Source organism: Ptychodera flava, chromosome 22 (assembly GCF_041260155.1).
Source record: "Ptychodera flava strain L36383 chromosome 22, AS_Pfla_20210202, whole genome shotgun sequence".
In the NCBI taxonomy this organism is placed as follows: domain Eukaryota; kingdom Metazoa; phylum Hemichordata; class Enteropneusta; family Ptychoderidae; genus Ptychodera; species Ptychodera flava.
In genome coordinates this window covers 16276129-16294421 of record NC_091949.1, presented here as the reverse complement: position 1 = coordinate 16294421, position 18293 = coordinate 16276129, and the positions used below count along the sequence as shown (strand labels likewise).

Genomic DNA, 18293 nt, shown 5'->3' with positions numbered 1-18293 from the left:
AACGTCACGTCCTTTCAAAAACAGCCTAAAGCAAACAAAGGTTTTTGTATTCGCAGCATATCTTGTAAAGACTTACGCTTCATATGCCTGGTACAGGTATCCGTATAATTTTCTTTCGTCGACTAGTTCGTGATTCGAATTTCACGAGACTTGGGAAAAACAAGAATATATCATATCGTGACTTACAGTATTTTATTATAAAGTTGTAAGACTAAGTGACTATTGAAATGAAGTACGGAGTCCGACACTTACTAGTATTGCCCATGACAATTATTAGTAACTGATAAAATGATGGAAATTCTGATCCGGCAAGTAAATTTCTATCTTTCCTAACCAAATTAGCAGGATATTTTAAGTCTCAGAAGAAACGTCGTCGTGATAACAGAAATGAAAGGGATAAATCATAAAGTCTCAGGAGGGATGCCCAATATGATTGAAATCCGATGTAGAGATGGGTTAGTCTTTTACGCTATCGCGGTAGGCCAGATGGAAAAAAAATCTTGTTCATCGGATTTTTTGACCAAGGTTCAGGAACGGCAAGCGACTTTTAATTTTTTTCTTAAATTTTGTCATTTTTTAATTTTTTTAGGCTACAGGTAGCCGCGGTCCCTCAGACTTGGTTTGCTGGGATGCAGACAAGGCAAAATAATCTTTTCCCTTTTTAGGCTAACCAGAAATATCTCAGACAAGATACACTGATACTGGTTATTGAATTCAACACTATATTTCTCAACAATAACCATAAACGGTTGAGAAATACACATAGGGAATTACATATACAGTTGGTGTTTGCACAACATATTCTGAGTATTTCAACATGCTCTCAGAATAAAACTGATATGCACAGCAAATCTCTGAAATCCAACAATTCAGTATTGTCCTTCAATATCCTCCTGCTAGAACCTAGCATCTGAGATTTTTTTCAATTTACTTTGGCCCCATGTCAAGGCCTCTTTACCGCTGTCCCGACACATTTTACACAATAGTCTAAAAACACTGTATTGTGATCTGAGTGAAGTTATATAGTCATCGTTCAGAAGGTTCTCTTGTCCTCCACAATAGAAACAGCAAGATACTGTTGTTGCACTGAACTGATGTAGTAAGTTGTTTCTATTGGACTGGGCACGTATGTACGTGAAAACCCGATGAAGTGTAGGGCGCCACCAGCGGTGGTACTAAAGTATTTGCAATGCAGAAGTATGAATTTGCCGAAATAAAAAAATCCAAATCAGGCAAAGTAGAAGCGGCGATTCCGATGAACAATATATTTTTTTCTTTCTAGCCTTACGTTAATTGTTTAATTTTTTGCAGTCCTTAACGGGTATGCTCAGAATCGGCATTCGGGCAAGTCAAGTTTCTACATCAAAATTTGACGAATATTTTTTGCATTTTGTGTAGCAGCACTATATTTTCAAAACTTAAAATCTTTTTATCGTCCGAAGTTTGTGTTACTATGCTTTTTAATAATCAACTTGACTGCAAAATATAAGCTTATCTTGAAATTTTGATTCGTAGATTTGTCCTATTGGTGACCATCCTCTCCAAAGTTCTGATACTGAGCACGCGCAATGATTACTATCATTGGATTTGTTCGTCATCCGCCGTAGTTTGTTCACAAATACGAACGTCTATCACAAAACTTCAATCCTAAAGACACATCGTAGGTTCCTTCCGTCTGCTATCCAACAACTTTATCAGAGACTGTACTGCATCAGTATGCATGAATATATGTGGTATATGCACAGTTTATATACGAGTGTGTTTAGATACATAGCGGCCGCCGCGTAATATTATTCTATGCATATTACTCGGCGGCCGCTATGTATCAGAACACTCGTAACTGTTGGTATACACCTGCTGATGCCGCGACGAATGCAGTGTCATGTTGAATGAAGGGTGTGGCCTGGGTACGTGCCATTCTATCCATGATTGTCATCGGCCAGCTTTGTTCTATGGAAATTATGCTTCGCGGAATACCGTACACTGATACTTTTGGGCCGTAGTGTTTTATCCAGCAAGCTGATTGGTGAATAGTTTCTCGAGTGATCCACTAAACTGTGCATCCTCCTCGTTGCGTTAGTGAAAAGTCATGTCTGCAATTTAAAGATCCATTAGCTGTAAATTTGGTCATTTTTTAAATTTTGTTTGTTCTGTGTATCATCTAGTGCAGTTTCTGATTTGAATCACTGAACCATGGAGAAATCCTAATATTAAGCTCATAAATATACCCTACATGAGTATAATCTGCATTGTTATTGTTCTAATTTTGCATTCAAAACTAGAATACATTTATCAACAAAACAATGGTCATTTCACTTATACAGGCTGCGTTGGCAAGCAGGACACCGAGCATTGGTACTGATGATCGGATTATAGTAAAATTCTGTAGTTGATACATTAAAACCGAGTTGTGAAAAATTAGTCAAAAGTTACAGCTAATGTCCCTTTAATCTTTAATCTTGGCAATTGCCTAAAATAATAATAACCTAAAACATCGATTTTTACATTGTTCGAACTGAGGTAATAGTGTACACGTCGCGTCATTCAAAGATCTTCTGAAGAGTGCATTCCTGTACAGCTCTGTGACCTTTTCGTCAGCACTGCGCAGCCAGCGTCAGAAATTGGACAGGGAACCTGACCTGACCTGTGGAATGAGCCTCGGTCGGCGCGGCGTGAGTGAGTGTCCAAACTCAATATTGTGCAGCAAAAGCAAATTTTACCTCAAGAGTCATATACAAATATGCCATTCATGCATGTTGAGTTAGTTGCAAATACTGTACTTGGAGAGCAGCCTTGCAGCCCGCTGGCAGATTCGGTAGAACAGATTTTCAGATCTATTACGGAAGCAGGTTATTTCGGGTCATCAGACGGGGGAAGCCCCGGCATATACTCGGCCCCGGTATGGGGGAAGCCCCGGTTGCGCGGTTATGTTTCGTACCCTTTCTCGTGTCGCACTCAAACGCATCGTAATTAAGTGTTGCCGAGAGTTTTTTCCGTTTCCATGACGTTTGTAGCCATGACAATGCAACCACCTTGGCAGAAAATTACTCTAATGGTAGCAGTGACCTCGTATTTGGTATGTATTCTTTTCTACCGTTTCTATGGTGATCAAGATCAGTGTGTCATACACTATAGGGAAAAAATTGCGAGACAAGAGCGAGAAATTGATGCTTTCTCACAATTAGTGAGAATCTGTTCTTATTCTCACCGCTGTCGGTGAGAAAAATTTTAATCTCCACTGGAGATTGGTGAGAAATGCACTCCTTGGCGAGAATCAAGTGTGAGAACAAATTCTCACCGGTGAGAATGGAAATTCTCAACAAGTACAGTGGGAATTTATGGAAGACCGGTCACGACATGCGACATGCGACCTGCGACTTCAAAACTGCGACCTGCGTCCTGCGAGTTTGAAACATACGACCTGCGACTTCGGCATTTAGACCAAGGTGTAGGCCTAACCTGCGACTTCACAACAGCGACCTGCGTCCTGCGTGTTTGTCAAACTGCGATATCAGTCTTGATTTGTTCGCACCATTGCTCTGAACACGAGCCTGAAACACACAAGGGACACCATTGCACTATATTAAAACAGCCGGTTTACCGCATTCTCGCGACCAGAGCATTATTTTCGCACCGCTGGCCTACGCAAAAATCGGCCAGCGAAAGAATTCAACCAGCGATAGAAGTGCATGAAGCTGGACGGTAGAGAATTCCACAAACGAAGAGCACAAATTTATTTTCCTTCTCACGAAAGGCAAACCGATCTGAAATAATGCAATAGCAATAGGGTTTTAAACGTCTACATCAGTGTTTAATAGTTTCTGGAACTTTTCTGCCTACATGATCTAAAATATTATATACACACAAAAAATAATATGTACATATTATAGTATGTACATATTAGGCTTAAAGACTGAAAATAGGATTGTAGGAGGGTTTAATTATGACCTGTTTTACAGTTTTAACTCGCGTTATCTATAAAGAACTTGAGTCGGTCTCTGGCTATTCATGGTTAGCAAATATGTTTGCACTTCTGTCAATATCAGTATTATTTTAACTGCTTTACTTTGCATATGTTATTTGTGTAGACAAATGTAGTCCGAAGTTAACCAGTAAGAATATTTTTATTTTTCCAACAATTTACTGAACAAAAGTTGGATCAATTCGATTTTTTGACGAAAAGTAAAAATGAAATTAGACGAAAAGATGGCAACATCCGATGATCAATCACTAGAGAATTGGAACAAAACTGGAAATGTTAGAAAATGAACGACAATAACTGAAAATTCGAATGTTTGCAATGACACTGACGCAGTTATGATACAGGGGGGACAACTGATGAATTAAACAGACAGCTAGATGGTTATACCACAGTGAAATGAGGATAAATACCAGAGATTTCTAAAAATCAAAAAGTTTGTCGATAACATAAGGAAAGAAGCGAGGTAAGGCAGACGAAGAATATCTAAAATAATTTGAAATTATAATATAAACATATAAATGCCTATCACGTAGCATATTATTTTCCATGCATTAACACGGACTGTCAACATTTCCGTCATAAAATTATCTGTCCAGATGAAAATGAGTGAACTGGTGTGTACATGAATTGAGTTTTGCCAGACTTGGTGAACGATTTACCAAAGCGAAAGCAATGGCTTATTAATTGATCGATGTTGAACGTTAAATCTCCTTTCCACGTTTTACCCTTTGAGCGCTGTAATTTTCTCCCACCCAAATTTTAGTGCAAAATTTTACCAATTGTATGATTTTTCTGTAATTTTTGATAATTTTGGACCAAATCGACATCACATTTCATTGGCTACAGGTTTTTCCCAATTTTTTTGCAAAGATTGGGAAAAATTGACAGGGTTTATTATATAAAGGGGACAAAAATAGACTTTGGCGCTCAAAGGAATAAAGTTCACGCAAGACGCCTCCAATCTAATACTGAGGAAAACACCATGAAACGTTACGTGTTGTTGTCGCATGTCGCAGTTGTGAAGTCGCAGGTCGCAGTTTGACAAACACGCAGGTCGCTGTTGTGAAGTCGCAGGTTACACGTAGGTCTAAATGCCGAAGTCGCAGGTCGCATGTTTCAAACTCGCGGGACGCAGGTCGCAGTTTTGAAGTCGCAGGTCGCATGTCGCATGTCGCATGTCGTGACCGGTCTTCCATAGGAATTGAAATTCACTGGCGAGAATCATCAAGACTCGCCGTTCATTGGCGAGAATCATCAAGACTCCCCATTCATTGGCGAGAATCAGTGAATCAGAATGAATGGGGAGTCTTTATGATTCTTGCCAGTGAATTTCAATTCTCACTGTACTTGGTGAGAATTTCCATTCTCACCGGTGACAATTTGTTCAAACACTTGATTCTTGCCAAGGAGTGCATTTCCTACCAATCTCCAGTGGAGATTAAAATTTTCTCACCAACAGCGGTGAGAATAAGAACAGATTTTCACTGATTGTGAGAAAGCATCATTTTCTCGCTCTAGTCTCGCAATTTTTCCCTATAGTGATATTAGTAATGTGATATTTGTTGTAGGCCGGGCGATATGGAGCTGGCTTCTCCAGTGATAAACAGGTCTGCTTTTTATACTAGGTCATGGAGGTAAAAAAGGTCAGGTGCAACCAACTGGTAAATTCAGTCAATTTTACAAAATCATCACAGACCATGTAAGGGGCCGTCGATAATAAAAGCTGACGCACAAGAAATGTAATTCCTTCGTTTTACTTGAAACCCCCTCCCTCCCCCCTCAAAACGAAAGTTCTTATGCGAAACCGATTTCGTATTATGATGCCATTTCTGACAAACGCACACGCACCTCTGCGATCCGCACACCCGTGAAAAAAATAGCGGAAGGGCACATGTATTTCGCACGTAGGAAAATGATTCACATACCGGTGCATGTTTCACATTGAAAAACCGTATAACTTATAAGTTTTTATTTCACCTTCATGTCTTTTCGTTGTCTTTTCTGTCTCCGTATTTTGTGGTCATTCTGTTCCTGATGAATGCGAAGATAGTTTTACGTTCTCGCTGCAATTGCAAAGTCGCACTTCGAAAACAATAGAAAATCCTTATGCGATTTGACGCACACAAAATGAAATATTAGCTTTACCCCCTCCCCCTAAACGAAAGAATTACGTTGTCATGCGTCAGCTTTTATTATCGACGGCCCCTAAACACCAGTAAGATACAGTTTATTTGCCTAGTGAGTGTGGGTTAAAGACAGGTAGCCATGTAGTAGATCTACAATACAATAATTATAATGTTGGGTTTCGTAGCATGCTATGATCAACTAAACGTTATTAGAGTATAAGCTTTCAAAGACATGTGAAAGTCTCCTTCATTAGATGCAAGGACGGAATGAAGAATTTCCTCCGATGAATGAGACTAATGTCTTTGAAAGCGTATTCTCCAGTAACATTTAGTCAATGATAGTGTGCTACCAAAGCATAGATTATATTCATTCTGGATTGTAAGGTCTAAGAAGTCATCAGCTTTATAATAAAGTAAAATGGGCTACTATAGAGAACTTTAAAAGGATCATGTCTGTTTACATGGGATACCTTTATTGTGGAATTTTTATGTACTTTTGATACTAGATTGACTCCCTTCAGGTATTTGTGATTGAAGGCTCACATTAAGCAAAGCCTTGAATCTGATACAAATTAGATCAATGAGATTAAAGCAATAATTACATCACCATGATTTCCTTTCAGTAAAACTTGCAAAAAAACTGCAAATAAGTTTGAATATTGGTGATGATACTTTCTACTGACACAAAAGTTTTGTAAACTTGAAATTGTTCTTCCTGCCTGGAAATTTAAAAGCTTTTATTTTTACTGTGATTCCTAAATGGAAGTTGAGAAACACTGAATAAATACACATCTCGCCAGATATGATTGGAAGACATTTCAAGTATTCTATGAGTCTGACAGTTACAAAAGTATACAGTATAAATTCAAGACAAAGCAGAATGTGATTGATTACAAGATTATAACATGCACTCCAGAATTAAATGTACTGCCTTCTACTATTTGTATTGCTAACCAGGGCAGTAATTCTTTACAGGGATCGAAATTAACATTTTATCCTGGTAGTCATTTTGACCACCACATTTTAAATTTGGTGGTCATTTTAAGGAAACTGGTGGTTAATATTTTTTTGAACTCATATTATCAGGCTTTTTGTATTCATGAAAAGAGAGGTCAATGTTATGGTGGGAGTCTTTGAACATGGCTGTACCCAAAATGTACATGTCTGTACAGTGGATAAAAAAATAATACCTATGTTGGATAAAATAACTGATTTTGCCAACAACTTCTCACTACTGACTCGTGCTTTATTGGAACCCAAATAACATGCAAATAGGTGGCACAATTCGTTCATGTTGTCTATCTTGCAATCGTATTTTATACTTGCCAGAGTTCCAAAGTGATCGCTGCATTGTCTGTTTTGTAATGATAAGTAGAAGGATTTTGAAATTGTTTTTTTTTCCATTGCGAGAAATATTTGCATAATTGCAAAGTGAAATTTTGTTTATAGCACCTGTGAAGGCCCTGCGCCACAAAAAGGAACAAAACGTTGTGTAGAAATTTTTTCAAGGCCGATTGCAATGTTGTATTGATGAAACGGTACCCTCGCCATGAGACAAACAGGCAACCGCTGAAATACTAAATTTTTTCCATGGTGGTCAAAATGACCACCAGTTACAGAATTTGGAGGTCGAGTGTGGAAAAATGGTGGTCATTTGACGCAAGACCACTGCTAATTTCGAGCCCTCAGTGCTTTAGACACCTCTTGTATGAAGACAAATTTGTCTGTGTCTCAAACAAAGTCCCACATTATTATTTATGCTTGTATATTCACTATGATATTTGCGATTTCAGTATTGTAGGTGTCCGACAAAACGTATCAAAGAAATTGAAAAAAATAATTTCAAAAATCTACTTGTCACTTTAAATATGCATTTTTTCTCTTTTTAGGCCACAGTAGAAAGTGGAAAATGTTACAAAGAAGAGAAGACAACATTTGAGCGGAATGGTAGAACCTGTGATGTATGCAGACCTGGCACTTACATGGTGAAACCATGTACAGAGGACGCTCCATCAAGGTGATACATTTAGACTTTATCTACCATACACCTAAAAGCTTTTCAATTAAAGTGTATGGCCCATTTACCATAGCATAGGGTATTATTATAAATGAAACTTTTGTAAAATTTTGAAAAATCTCTTCAGAAAGAATCCAGCTATAGCTTTTGATTATATTTTCATATTTTTTGTTAGTGAAAATAAATACATTTCTTCCCCTCCCTGTATGACGAAAAAAAGTATTTTGTCTTGGAAACAACACCTTTTTTTCAATTTCAAATGTTATTGTTGACTAATAAATTCTAATACAAACTTTAATTAATTTGTCAACAATAACACTTAAATTTGATGACCTAAAAGATATGGATGTTTTGGACTTTATTTACAAACGAATACATGATAATCAGGGTTATATACAGATATGCAGTTTCAAGCCATTGTTGTGTGACATTAGAGAAATATTAATAAGTTGAGCAACCTTTGAAAATTCATCGTTGATTGCAAATTCAGTCGAAATAAAGCATCTGAAATTAAGAAGCCTTCTGTATACAGGATACATCAATAAATGTCTCCAAACCCTTTGGTACAGTTTATAGCTGTTTCAGTGAACCTCCTTAGCTAAGTATCAAATGTCCTCTTTCTCATCTCATACAAATTACAAGAGATTTTCCTCAAAATGCTAGCAACAAAAGGGACTTTTTCATTGATTTTCTGTTCAGAAGTGCTCATTTGGAACATTGCTGGAGTAAGTGAATGCATGAGCGTTTCATCCTTTGCTCAGAGTAAAACAAAATAGGAGATAAACTTCTGAGCAAACTCAATGATTTAATGATTACACTGAGCTTGGTCATATTTCCTTACTGCATATGCTTTAGTAGTCATAGAATATGACTGTAACCAGCTATGACAAATGCTTCTACAGTGAACCTGTCTAAACCAAACCCTATCTAAACTTGAAACCTGTCTAAACTGAACCCTTTTCCAAGTCCCATTCCAATAGAATGCTATATTTAAAGGAACTCTATAAACCGAACACCTCTCCAAATCAAATAATTTTCTCAGTCCCTGTAGACTTCAGTTTAGACAGGTTTTACTGTATATACTAATATTTGCCATGCATAATTTACAGATGTCAGAAAGTTCCGAATGGATCTTACATGCCCTACTTTAACAAGTGTACAAGGGTCATCGTAGTGCAGCTGTGGCCTTGTAACAGACCTTGCTATGGACGATTTGAAGTGGTAGGTACATCAATTATTTGAAATTGAATTCCAAATCCTTGCTTTATTTTTGTGATGAAATTCAGTTGATACTCTGTGGTTGAAAGACAGATGCTGTCATTCAAATATGTGATTATCAGTGCATTCAGCAGCTACCTTACAGCCCCAATAGCTGCAAATGTGTGGTAAACTGATCTCAAAATATCCCCCGTTTTCCAAGAGTTTTCTTTGAATAAGACCCATTAAAGACTGAAAAAGTGTATAACACTGTCAGAAGTGTCAAAACTGGCATGTAAATTCAAATGTTTTGACATCATTTTAGATTTTCAAAAGTAATGTGACAGAGAAAATAAATATTACAACAACAAAATGTTGGCCATTGTTTGTTGTGCATTCAAGTAAATGGTATCATGCTTGATCAAGATGTGTATGTGCAGGAAACACTGCAGTTTTTTACTTTTCCATGGGGACGCCATTTTATGAGTAGCACACTAATTATTTATATAACCTGTAAAATGCCTATAGGCATGGTCCAAATCAGGGAGCAGTGATACTTCTATACACGTTCTTCAGTTAGCGCATTTACACGAACCAACTTTGGTTTGAAAATAAAATCATGGAAATAATACATAAAATTCGCAGCTATTGGGGCTTTAAATGCTTTTGCAGATGGTAAAATGTTATAAGTTAGAACTCTTTTTAGCTGTAACTTTTGACACATTTTCTATAATTTTTGTTGCATTTGTAAGTTAAAATAACGTTTCTTGTTCTAGTCCCGAAATCATCATGTACAATGCTTGCTCTTCAATGACTTCAATATTATTGTTGCCTACATTAAAGCCTACACTAAACTTTGTCCGTTAACAATAGCATTTTAATTGTGTCCGATATATACATGCATTCGGTTGACAGAGCCACCACTTGCTTTATCATCCTGTACAGGAGCAAATAAAATCTGAATTGTTCTCTTAACAAAAATAATAATGAAAATATCATTTAAGTGACAGCCATTAAAGGGGAAGTTCACCAAGGCTGCTTTCACATAGATGCGCTAGCTAGCTTTGGAATTGCTTATTCTGGAAAAGCCATTTCGCCATTTACAACTTCCATGATTCTTTTGTAATTATACCACGAATGGCCATGTAACCCTTTGTCCTGGACGTGCATGTAATTGAGAAACTAATTGCAGTCCTTTTGTTCTGATGCAAATTAGTAAACAGTCACACTTTTATTCATATGTAAAATAGTAAACCAAACACTTTTCTGAATAGAAGAGTTGGGTTTACTAATTTAGATATGAATAAAAATGTGGTGGTTTACGTTTTTGCATATATGACATCATACACCCAAATGACTCACATAATACGCCAAAAAATTTTATGCAAATTGCACTTTTATATAATGTAACATTCAAGATCATCACTTAGTTATGGTTACTGTTTTTGAACCATTCTGTATTGATATAAAAATACCATTAGATGCACATTTGTCACAGTCTCTTGATACTTTAGCTTCTACCCAGGGGCTGTTTTTTCAGTTGGCTAGATATTATGGCCACTTTTGTGGCGGCGGCGGCGGTGGTGGTGGTGGCAGCATCTTCGTCATCAGCGTCGGCGTTATGGTTCCTGCCATATCATGTGATGAAAGTGCCAACATTGGCACTTTTTTCCCATGATTCAAAGTACGTTAAGTTGATGAAGCCCTAAACTACAACTTCCGGCACTATATTTATCTGTTTTAGTAAACAATCATGTGAGTTACAAATGGCAAAAATGGCTTTTCCAGAATAAGCGACACCAAAGCTAGCACATTATGTAAAAATCAGCCTCGGTGAACTTCCCCTTAATTGTTTCTTGCCAAGTATGTAGAAAATTTCGGTTACAGATGATAAAAATACAAGTATAGGCTGTTACAACTTGTGTGTGATCATATTAAGTTTCTGTAAAATGTCCCCGATTTTTGGACACTGTGGGCATGAGGCCCACTATGCATTTGATTTGACCCAATCTCAAGAATATTCCATGTATTAGGCTGTACATTTATTTGATCAAGACAAATACATGGTGGAAAAATAGCAATTAATGTACCAAATGTTGACAAGAGAAGAAGAATTTGCTCTTTGGAATATGATAAAATTACAAACTGTAACAAATCTTTGATGTTTACAAGAAACTGAAAACCTGTTTTGCTTGTATTTCCATGCTCTCAGGGAATCCCAGATCTAATTTTCCAAGATAATCAATGAAGGTACTCCACGACAATTATGAGTGGTACCATTATTTACAGCTTTCTATATCTGTTTGGTTATAGTTTTGATGTATCTGTGTCAATGTCATGTTGTGAAGCCCGTCAATGATGTCAGTGATTTTTATCATCAATTTATGTAATTCCACCCATTCAAAATGTTCACCTATATATGGGCTTTTGAAAATGTTCCCGTCTCTATGACTTGCTGGCATGCATGTAACTGCAAACAATATTTGGTAGACAACAAGGAAACCAAGTGCTAATAAACATATTTAAGCCATAGGGCCTATTTAGGGTTCCCTATATGAGCTGTAGAATTTGTATATGATTCCTGTAAGACCTAATATGTCCCCCTAGGACACCTGTAGGATTCCTAGGACTCTGTAGGATTCTATATAATTTTTATGTAGGATTTCTATATCTGAATGGCCATGGCTGCCCTACAGGGAAACATTCCAAAATACCATACCTTAACATTCTAGGAATCTTTCAGGTATCTTACAGGAATCATATCGGGCGTTGTGTAACCATTGGTCAATTAATTGTTGTACTGAGAAAGTAGAGACCTGCAGGACACCCTATACAAGGTCCTATAGGATTATATATGCCATGTAAGATCCCCTACATGACTCCTATATGAAAACCTTCTGACAAGAATCCTATATACAGACATTTTTGGTGAGAGAGGATTTATACACATGAGCTCCACTTATCACAGCCATGCCATGAATTCTTTTGTTAAATCTTTACTTTTATGCTTTTTAGAATGCAAAGAATTGATAATATCCAACTGCAAATCATATTCTATGTATGCCTGTATGCTTTTCTTGATTTGATAATGTTTTCATGCTTTTTTCATCATCCTAGACATTACAGAATTGCACAGCAGTAAGCAGAGGAAAGTGTGGCTGTATAGAGGGCACTTACAAAACTCCTGGAGAAGGTCGATGCATAGCACATGATTGTTCTCCGGGTACATGGTATCAATAGAAAGTAAGTGCCTGGTATTATTTATTCAGAAATTAAGTTTGTAATGTTTGCAATCTGACAAATGTTTGGAATGGTGTTTAGAAATAATTTATGTAATTTCCTGCAGTGAATATGTAATAGCTGCAGTGACCCTTTCAGGATAAATTCAAAGTGCTATCAAGAAGGATCGATATCACGCTTACTGCTGTCATATACAGGTTCACACTCCGGGTCCAATAAGCTGCTCAGGGCTGGCCAAAATAAGGAAATGTTAATCTGCATTTACATTGAATTTGCATGTCCCGCATCTCAATCACATATTGACCTTTGAACTCGATAGTAAAAATTGACTGGCAAATGCTCGAGCTATCCACAGGTGCTTGGATAGTCGATCAAAGGCCTGGGATCAAAGTGTGAGGCCTCAATTGGTACTAGTGGCCTTACACTTTGATCCTGGGTCTTAGATCGACTATCCAAGCACCGCTACATGCAGGCTTGTGGAGCTATCAAGAAGCTAAGCCCATTAGCATGTTCACATTTGGTTTTAGCTGTAACCTCCACAAATGTAATAATCTCCACAAATGTAATATCAACCACAATTGTAATAAAATCAACCACAAATGTAATAAAATAGTCAACCATTAATGTAACAACCCGCAACCACAAATGTAATAAACAAATTAACCATAAATGTAATAAAACTCAACCATAAATGTAATAAACTTGAACTTGCATATGTGATCATTTGTTTATCAATGCCCTGAGTAAATAATAACTTTAATAAGACTATAGTGTAATGTTATTGCATACTTTCCTGAAACTAGGTTTCCTTTCCGAAACACAGAATAGAATACTTTGAGAACGCTATCAGAAAACGGCGAGGTACTGATCAAACCGTTAGATAATGGAAGTGGAACAGCAGTTCTAGACACTGATAATTACATAATAAGGAAGCGTCAAAATAACTCGTCAACCAGTGATACCACACAAAGTTTATGACAGATGACTAAGAACAAATAACAGAGAAATATAAAACCTTATAACAGAAACTTATGACACAAAACATGTTGACGAGAACGAGAACATATATTTCAATCTAGTAAAAAACAATACGAACACTACCTTGAACACAGTAGAACAAAATTAGACATCCTGGCATCCCTAGTGAAGGAACAAACTTCAAGTGGGACAACATAGGAATACAGACAATCTATCGATTATTCCACACAATTTATCCACTGAAGACGAATTTGAGGAGATTGATTAAGAAAGTAAGGCAATTTTCGAAAAAACGGCGTTAAAGGATCGTAGTGTTATACAGTCTTCCCCACTCTGGAGTAGAGACTGCACTGACACTCAGATTACAGCTGTGTCTAGCCATGGCCAGTCAGTTCTGTACACGAAACAGGGAAACGTAAAACACACTTTCAAATATGCAAAACACACTGAACGCAAACAATTAAGAAATGAATAATGTGTGGAGTTGCTTTCCTTATTACATAGATCAATATTAAGGGCTAATTCCTCAATGGCAACGACAAAATAGATTTATTACATTTATGGTTGACAAGTATTACATTTATGGGTAATTTTTTATTACATTTATGGTTACCATTTATTACATTTGTGGTTGGTGTTTTTATTACATTTATGGTTGATTTTTGTTACATTTATGGGCGATATTACATTTATGGGTGCAATTTATTACAATTGTGGTTGATATTACATTTGTGGAGATTATTACATTTGTGGAGGTTACATTAGCTACTATAGACCCAATAGTCTATAGAAACTATTTGGATGGGTATCCGTCTGGCGTCCGTCGTCAGTCTGTATGTATGTATGTATGTATGTATGTATGTATGTATGTATGTATGTATGTATGTATGTATGTATGTATGTATCTGTGTCCGTTTGTGAGGATATCTGTCCACTCAAATATCTTGAGAATCGCAGTACTTAAAGATTTGATATTTGTTGTATGGATGCAAAATATGATTATGAGAAACTGTCTTTTTTTTATTTTTTGATATTGTTGAAATGTACAAATTAGCGCAAAAAAGGCGTTTTTTGGTAAAAAATCTTCTTCTTCATAACTGCTTATCAGACAGCTTTGATATTTGGTATACAGGTCCCTAGGGATAACCAAACTTAGATTTGTCCAAATTGTGATGCAATATGCAAATCTGTATTTTTAAGGAGTTTTTTTGTCATTTTTTGTCAAAAATTTATTTAATCAAAACCGCTTGTCTGACAGCTTTGATATTTGATATACAGGCTCATAGGGATGATCAAAATATGATATTTTCAAATTATGATGAAATCTACAATTTTATATTTTTCGGCAATTTTTGTCATGTATAGTAAAAAAACTATTTCTCAAAAAGTACTTGTCTGATGGCTTTGATATTTGCTATACAGGTTCCTACCGATGAACTAGATATGAATATTAAATTTATGATGAAATCTGCAATTTTGTACTTTTGGTGCAATTTTTGCCGTTTTTGTTCAAAAAATTGTTTCTCAAAAACTACTTGTCTGATACCTTTGATATTTGGTATACAGGTTCCTAGGGGTTGTCTTCAAGTGGGATATATATTTAAATTTGATGAAACCTTCAATTTTTGTATTTCTGGGTCAATTTCTGCCATTTTTGGTCAAAATCTTTGTTTCTCAAATGTTACTCATCTGATAGATTTGATATTTGGTATACACTTTTTTAGGGGTTTATCTCAATGTAATATATTGAAATTATGATGACATCTTCAATTTCAGTTGGTAGTTTTGCACCTAATTTTGCCATTTTTAGTCAGGTCATCCTGAAGTGGGCTATCAAAGATATCCACCTTTGTCATCAACACGTGTCACAAAAAGTAATTCTTAACAGAGCTCTGTCAACTGTTAGGTTGCTTGTTTTTTCAAAACTGCTGGTCAGACAGCTGTAATATTTGGTTTACAGGTCCCTAAGATGATCTTAGTGAGATAATTTCATACATTCAGGAAATACTTAATTTAGTATCCATGTCTGTAGTAGCTGCAGGGACATTGGCCCTATGTTTCTTTCATGTTAATATCCATTCTCGGCCTTGTCAAGTCAATTGCAATGAAAATTGTGTTTGTATTTGTTTTAATTAGTAGACTTCAAATGCACCAAGTCTGTTGCAAAACATCATGGGATATGCATGATATCATTGCCTTACCAGTTTCAACCAACTTGACCTGATAATGACAGATGAATCTTGTGAGGAAAAGGTTACAGGACTGTGAAGAAAACTTTAAACAGAGATTGTATGGCAAATTTTCCCTTAAAGAAATTAAAATTATCAAAACTAAATCCTAAATCTAAGGCATCTCATGTGTAAAATCCACGTAAATATTTTGAGCTTTCCCAATTAACGTTCATTAATTACTGAGTGATATGTCAACTGTTTATTTCCTCATCAGGTTTAACTTTAACGTGTCGTCCTTGTCCACAAGGATCATATTCCAGTACAAGGAATAACAAAACCAGGTGTACAGACCTCACAGATTGTGGAAGTCTTGGAAAGATCACCATCTTGAAAGGGAATACAACACATGATGCAACTTGTGCAGTAAAGGATAGTGAAATATCTCCCACTGCAGAAGTAAGAATGATTCTTCTTGGTTTTTAAGTACAATGACCATACAATGTAGGTAAATGGATCATAGAGAGAACATAGTTAAACAATGAGTTTTTTAAATGCTTCAGAGTGTATGACCATATGTCATATATTTATCTATTTATTTTGCAATAGCAGTAATATATAACATAGGGCTTTGCCCTTGGTGTTGCACCAGGGGTTAAGATTAGAAATGTTATTTGTAGTGATTCATGATAAAATAGAATTAATAGTTACTCGCCACATACGTTTGTATGACAACTATGCCCAGTTTACGCTATGATGAAAACAGTTCACGTACACAATGTTAGACCCTGCAGGTATAGATTTTCTGTAATCTGTAAAAATGTTGGACAATGGTTGGCAATTTTCACCATGTAACAAACTATTGTGTTTAACAAGGAACGTATTGTGCATAGTATCATTATCGTTGCAATACTAGGTGCACTGCCCAACTTCCACTTGCAAGCTGAAAACTATAGCGTTCCATCTAAAAACTATCATTTTTTGCATCTAGTTATTGGCACAGGGGCGTTTTTCTAAAACTAAATCCCAGCATTCTTTGCATATGCCCTCATTCATATGCACGACAGCTTTCTCTCTTTTTCTAATTTTTAGGCGTGATGTTAGCGATATTTGTATCAGTGACAAGGTGGATACGTAATAAACTTACTGGCTAATAAAAGAGATATCTTTTATTAATGGCATGTTATCAAGTAATACTTTGCATGTTGCATATTTGTTTATTTACAACCACTCAAAAAAACATGGTGGCGCCCATGAATTAAGTTGGGTACACTTCAGGTTACTCTCATTGTATATTATGAATCTGCGCATGTGTAGTCAGTAATCCGCTGGCCGCGAGTATTAGGTGACTGAAAATCACGTAAAATACGATTGATGTCAGGCCTGTAATGTACTTCCCGTTAGGCAAGAGTTATAATGAAAACAACAGGTATTTGAGTATTCTGACTTACAGTGATGCTCACAAAATAACATGGAATATAAGATATCCTTTGAAAGACAGTCAACGGCTTGAATAAACATAGGGCCAAAGTCCCTTAAGCTACCATAGACATGGATACAAAATTACGTAAGTATTTCCTGACTGTATGAAATTATCTCACTAAGGTCATCCTAGGGACCAAATATTAAGCTGTCTGAACACACAAGCGACTCAACAGTTGACAGAGCTCTGCTGTGTTATGTAGAGAATAACCTTTTGTGACACATGTATTGATGAAGAAGGTGGATATCTTTGATAGCTCATTTCAGGATGGCCTGACCATAAATGGAAAAAAATTCCGTAAAAATACAGATTTGCATATTTCATCAGACTATATTAGTCTATAACAGCAAATAAACAAGAGTTAATTACATTCTAATTAAAGTAAACAAGACTTGCTTAAATCAAGATTTACGTCATAAAAAAACAGCATATCTGTCAGGTTATAAAGAATTTGCCAAGCACATTTTAACTTTCAAATTAACATTGTAAGTAAGTTCTGTTGAATAAGTTGAGACTGTACGTACTCAGAGAAAGCACACTGAAGAGACAAATGTTTGAAACTTAAGAAGTTCAAGGTCATCAAAAGCATTATAAGGAATCATGTTACACTTTCATTGCACTGTTTACACAGATTGCATAATTGCTATAAATAGCACATGAGGAATCTTACAGCCCAGCTTTACCATAAAAACCCTATCACTTTGACCACTCTTTTAATTGACCACTCTATTTTTTTCCTCAAAAAGTAATCTTATTTTATCCTTACCAAGTCAACCATAAATGGAAATTAGAACTTTCTCTATCTCTATTTATTTGACCACCCTATCATGACAAACTATTATGAGCAATTTCTTTTAGATAATATAAATGGTGGTTCAGAATATATCAAAGTTGGGATTCAGGAAAGTTGCCTTTACATGTTTTAATCCTCAATTCACTATGAACTGTCAAAAAAAGTTGAACTTTCTGATAATTCCACACTAAAATTATTTTGGCTTTGATGATTTCCTAATTAATTCAATTATTTATTAATTATTTTTTTCTGGGTGAATTTATAGGGTTTATACAGTACAAGAATTACATACAATGTAAGTCAAACTTT

At 36.1% G+C, this 18293-nt stretch overlaps 1 protein-coding gene across 1 annotated transcript; it reads left to right on the top strand.

Annotated features, from left to right (window-relative positions):
* The first annotated feature begins 2669 nt into the window (after nt 1-2669).
* Nucleotides 2670-17546, top strand: LOC139122362 (tumor necrosis factor receptor superfamily member 6B-like). Its single transcript, XM_070687755.1, has 5 exons — nt 2670-3076; nt 7998-8125; nt 9235-9346; nt 12440-12565; nt 15986-17546. Exons 1-4 carry the CDS (start codon nt 3002-3004, stop codon nt 12560-12562), a joined length of 438 nt encoding a protein of 145 aa, XP_070543856.1. The 5' UTR covers nt 2670-3001; the 3' UTR covers nt 12563-12565; nt 15986-17546.
* The last annotated feature ends 747 nt before the right edge of the window (nt 17547-18293 follow it).

Bases quoted from the DNA above. Each gene is read 5' to 3' on its own strand.
- LOC139122362 (XM_070687755.1), top strand. From the start codon at position 3,002: ATGACGTTTGTAGCCATGACAATGCAACCACCTTGGCAGAAAATTACT. The intron at 8,126-9,234 runs GTGATACATTTA...CATAATTTACAG, and splicing joins ACAGAGGACGCTCCATCAAG to ATGTCAGAAAGTTCCGAATG. The intron at 9,347-12,439 runs GTAGGTACATCA...TCATCATCCTAG, and splicing joins GCTATGGACGATTTGAAGTG to ACATTACAGAATTGCACAGC.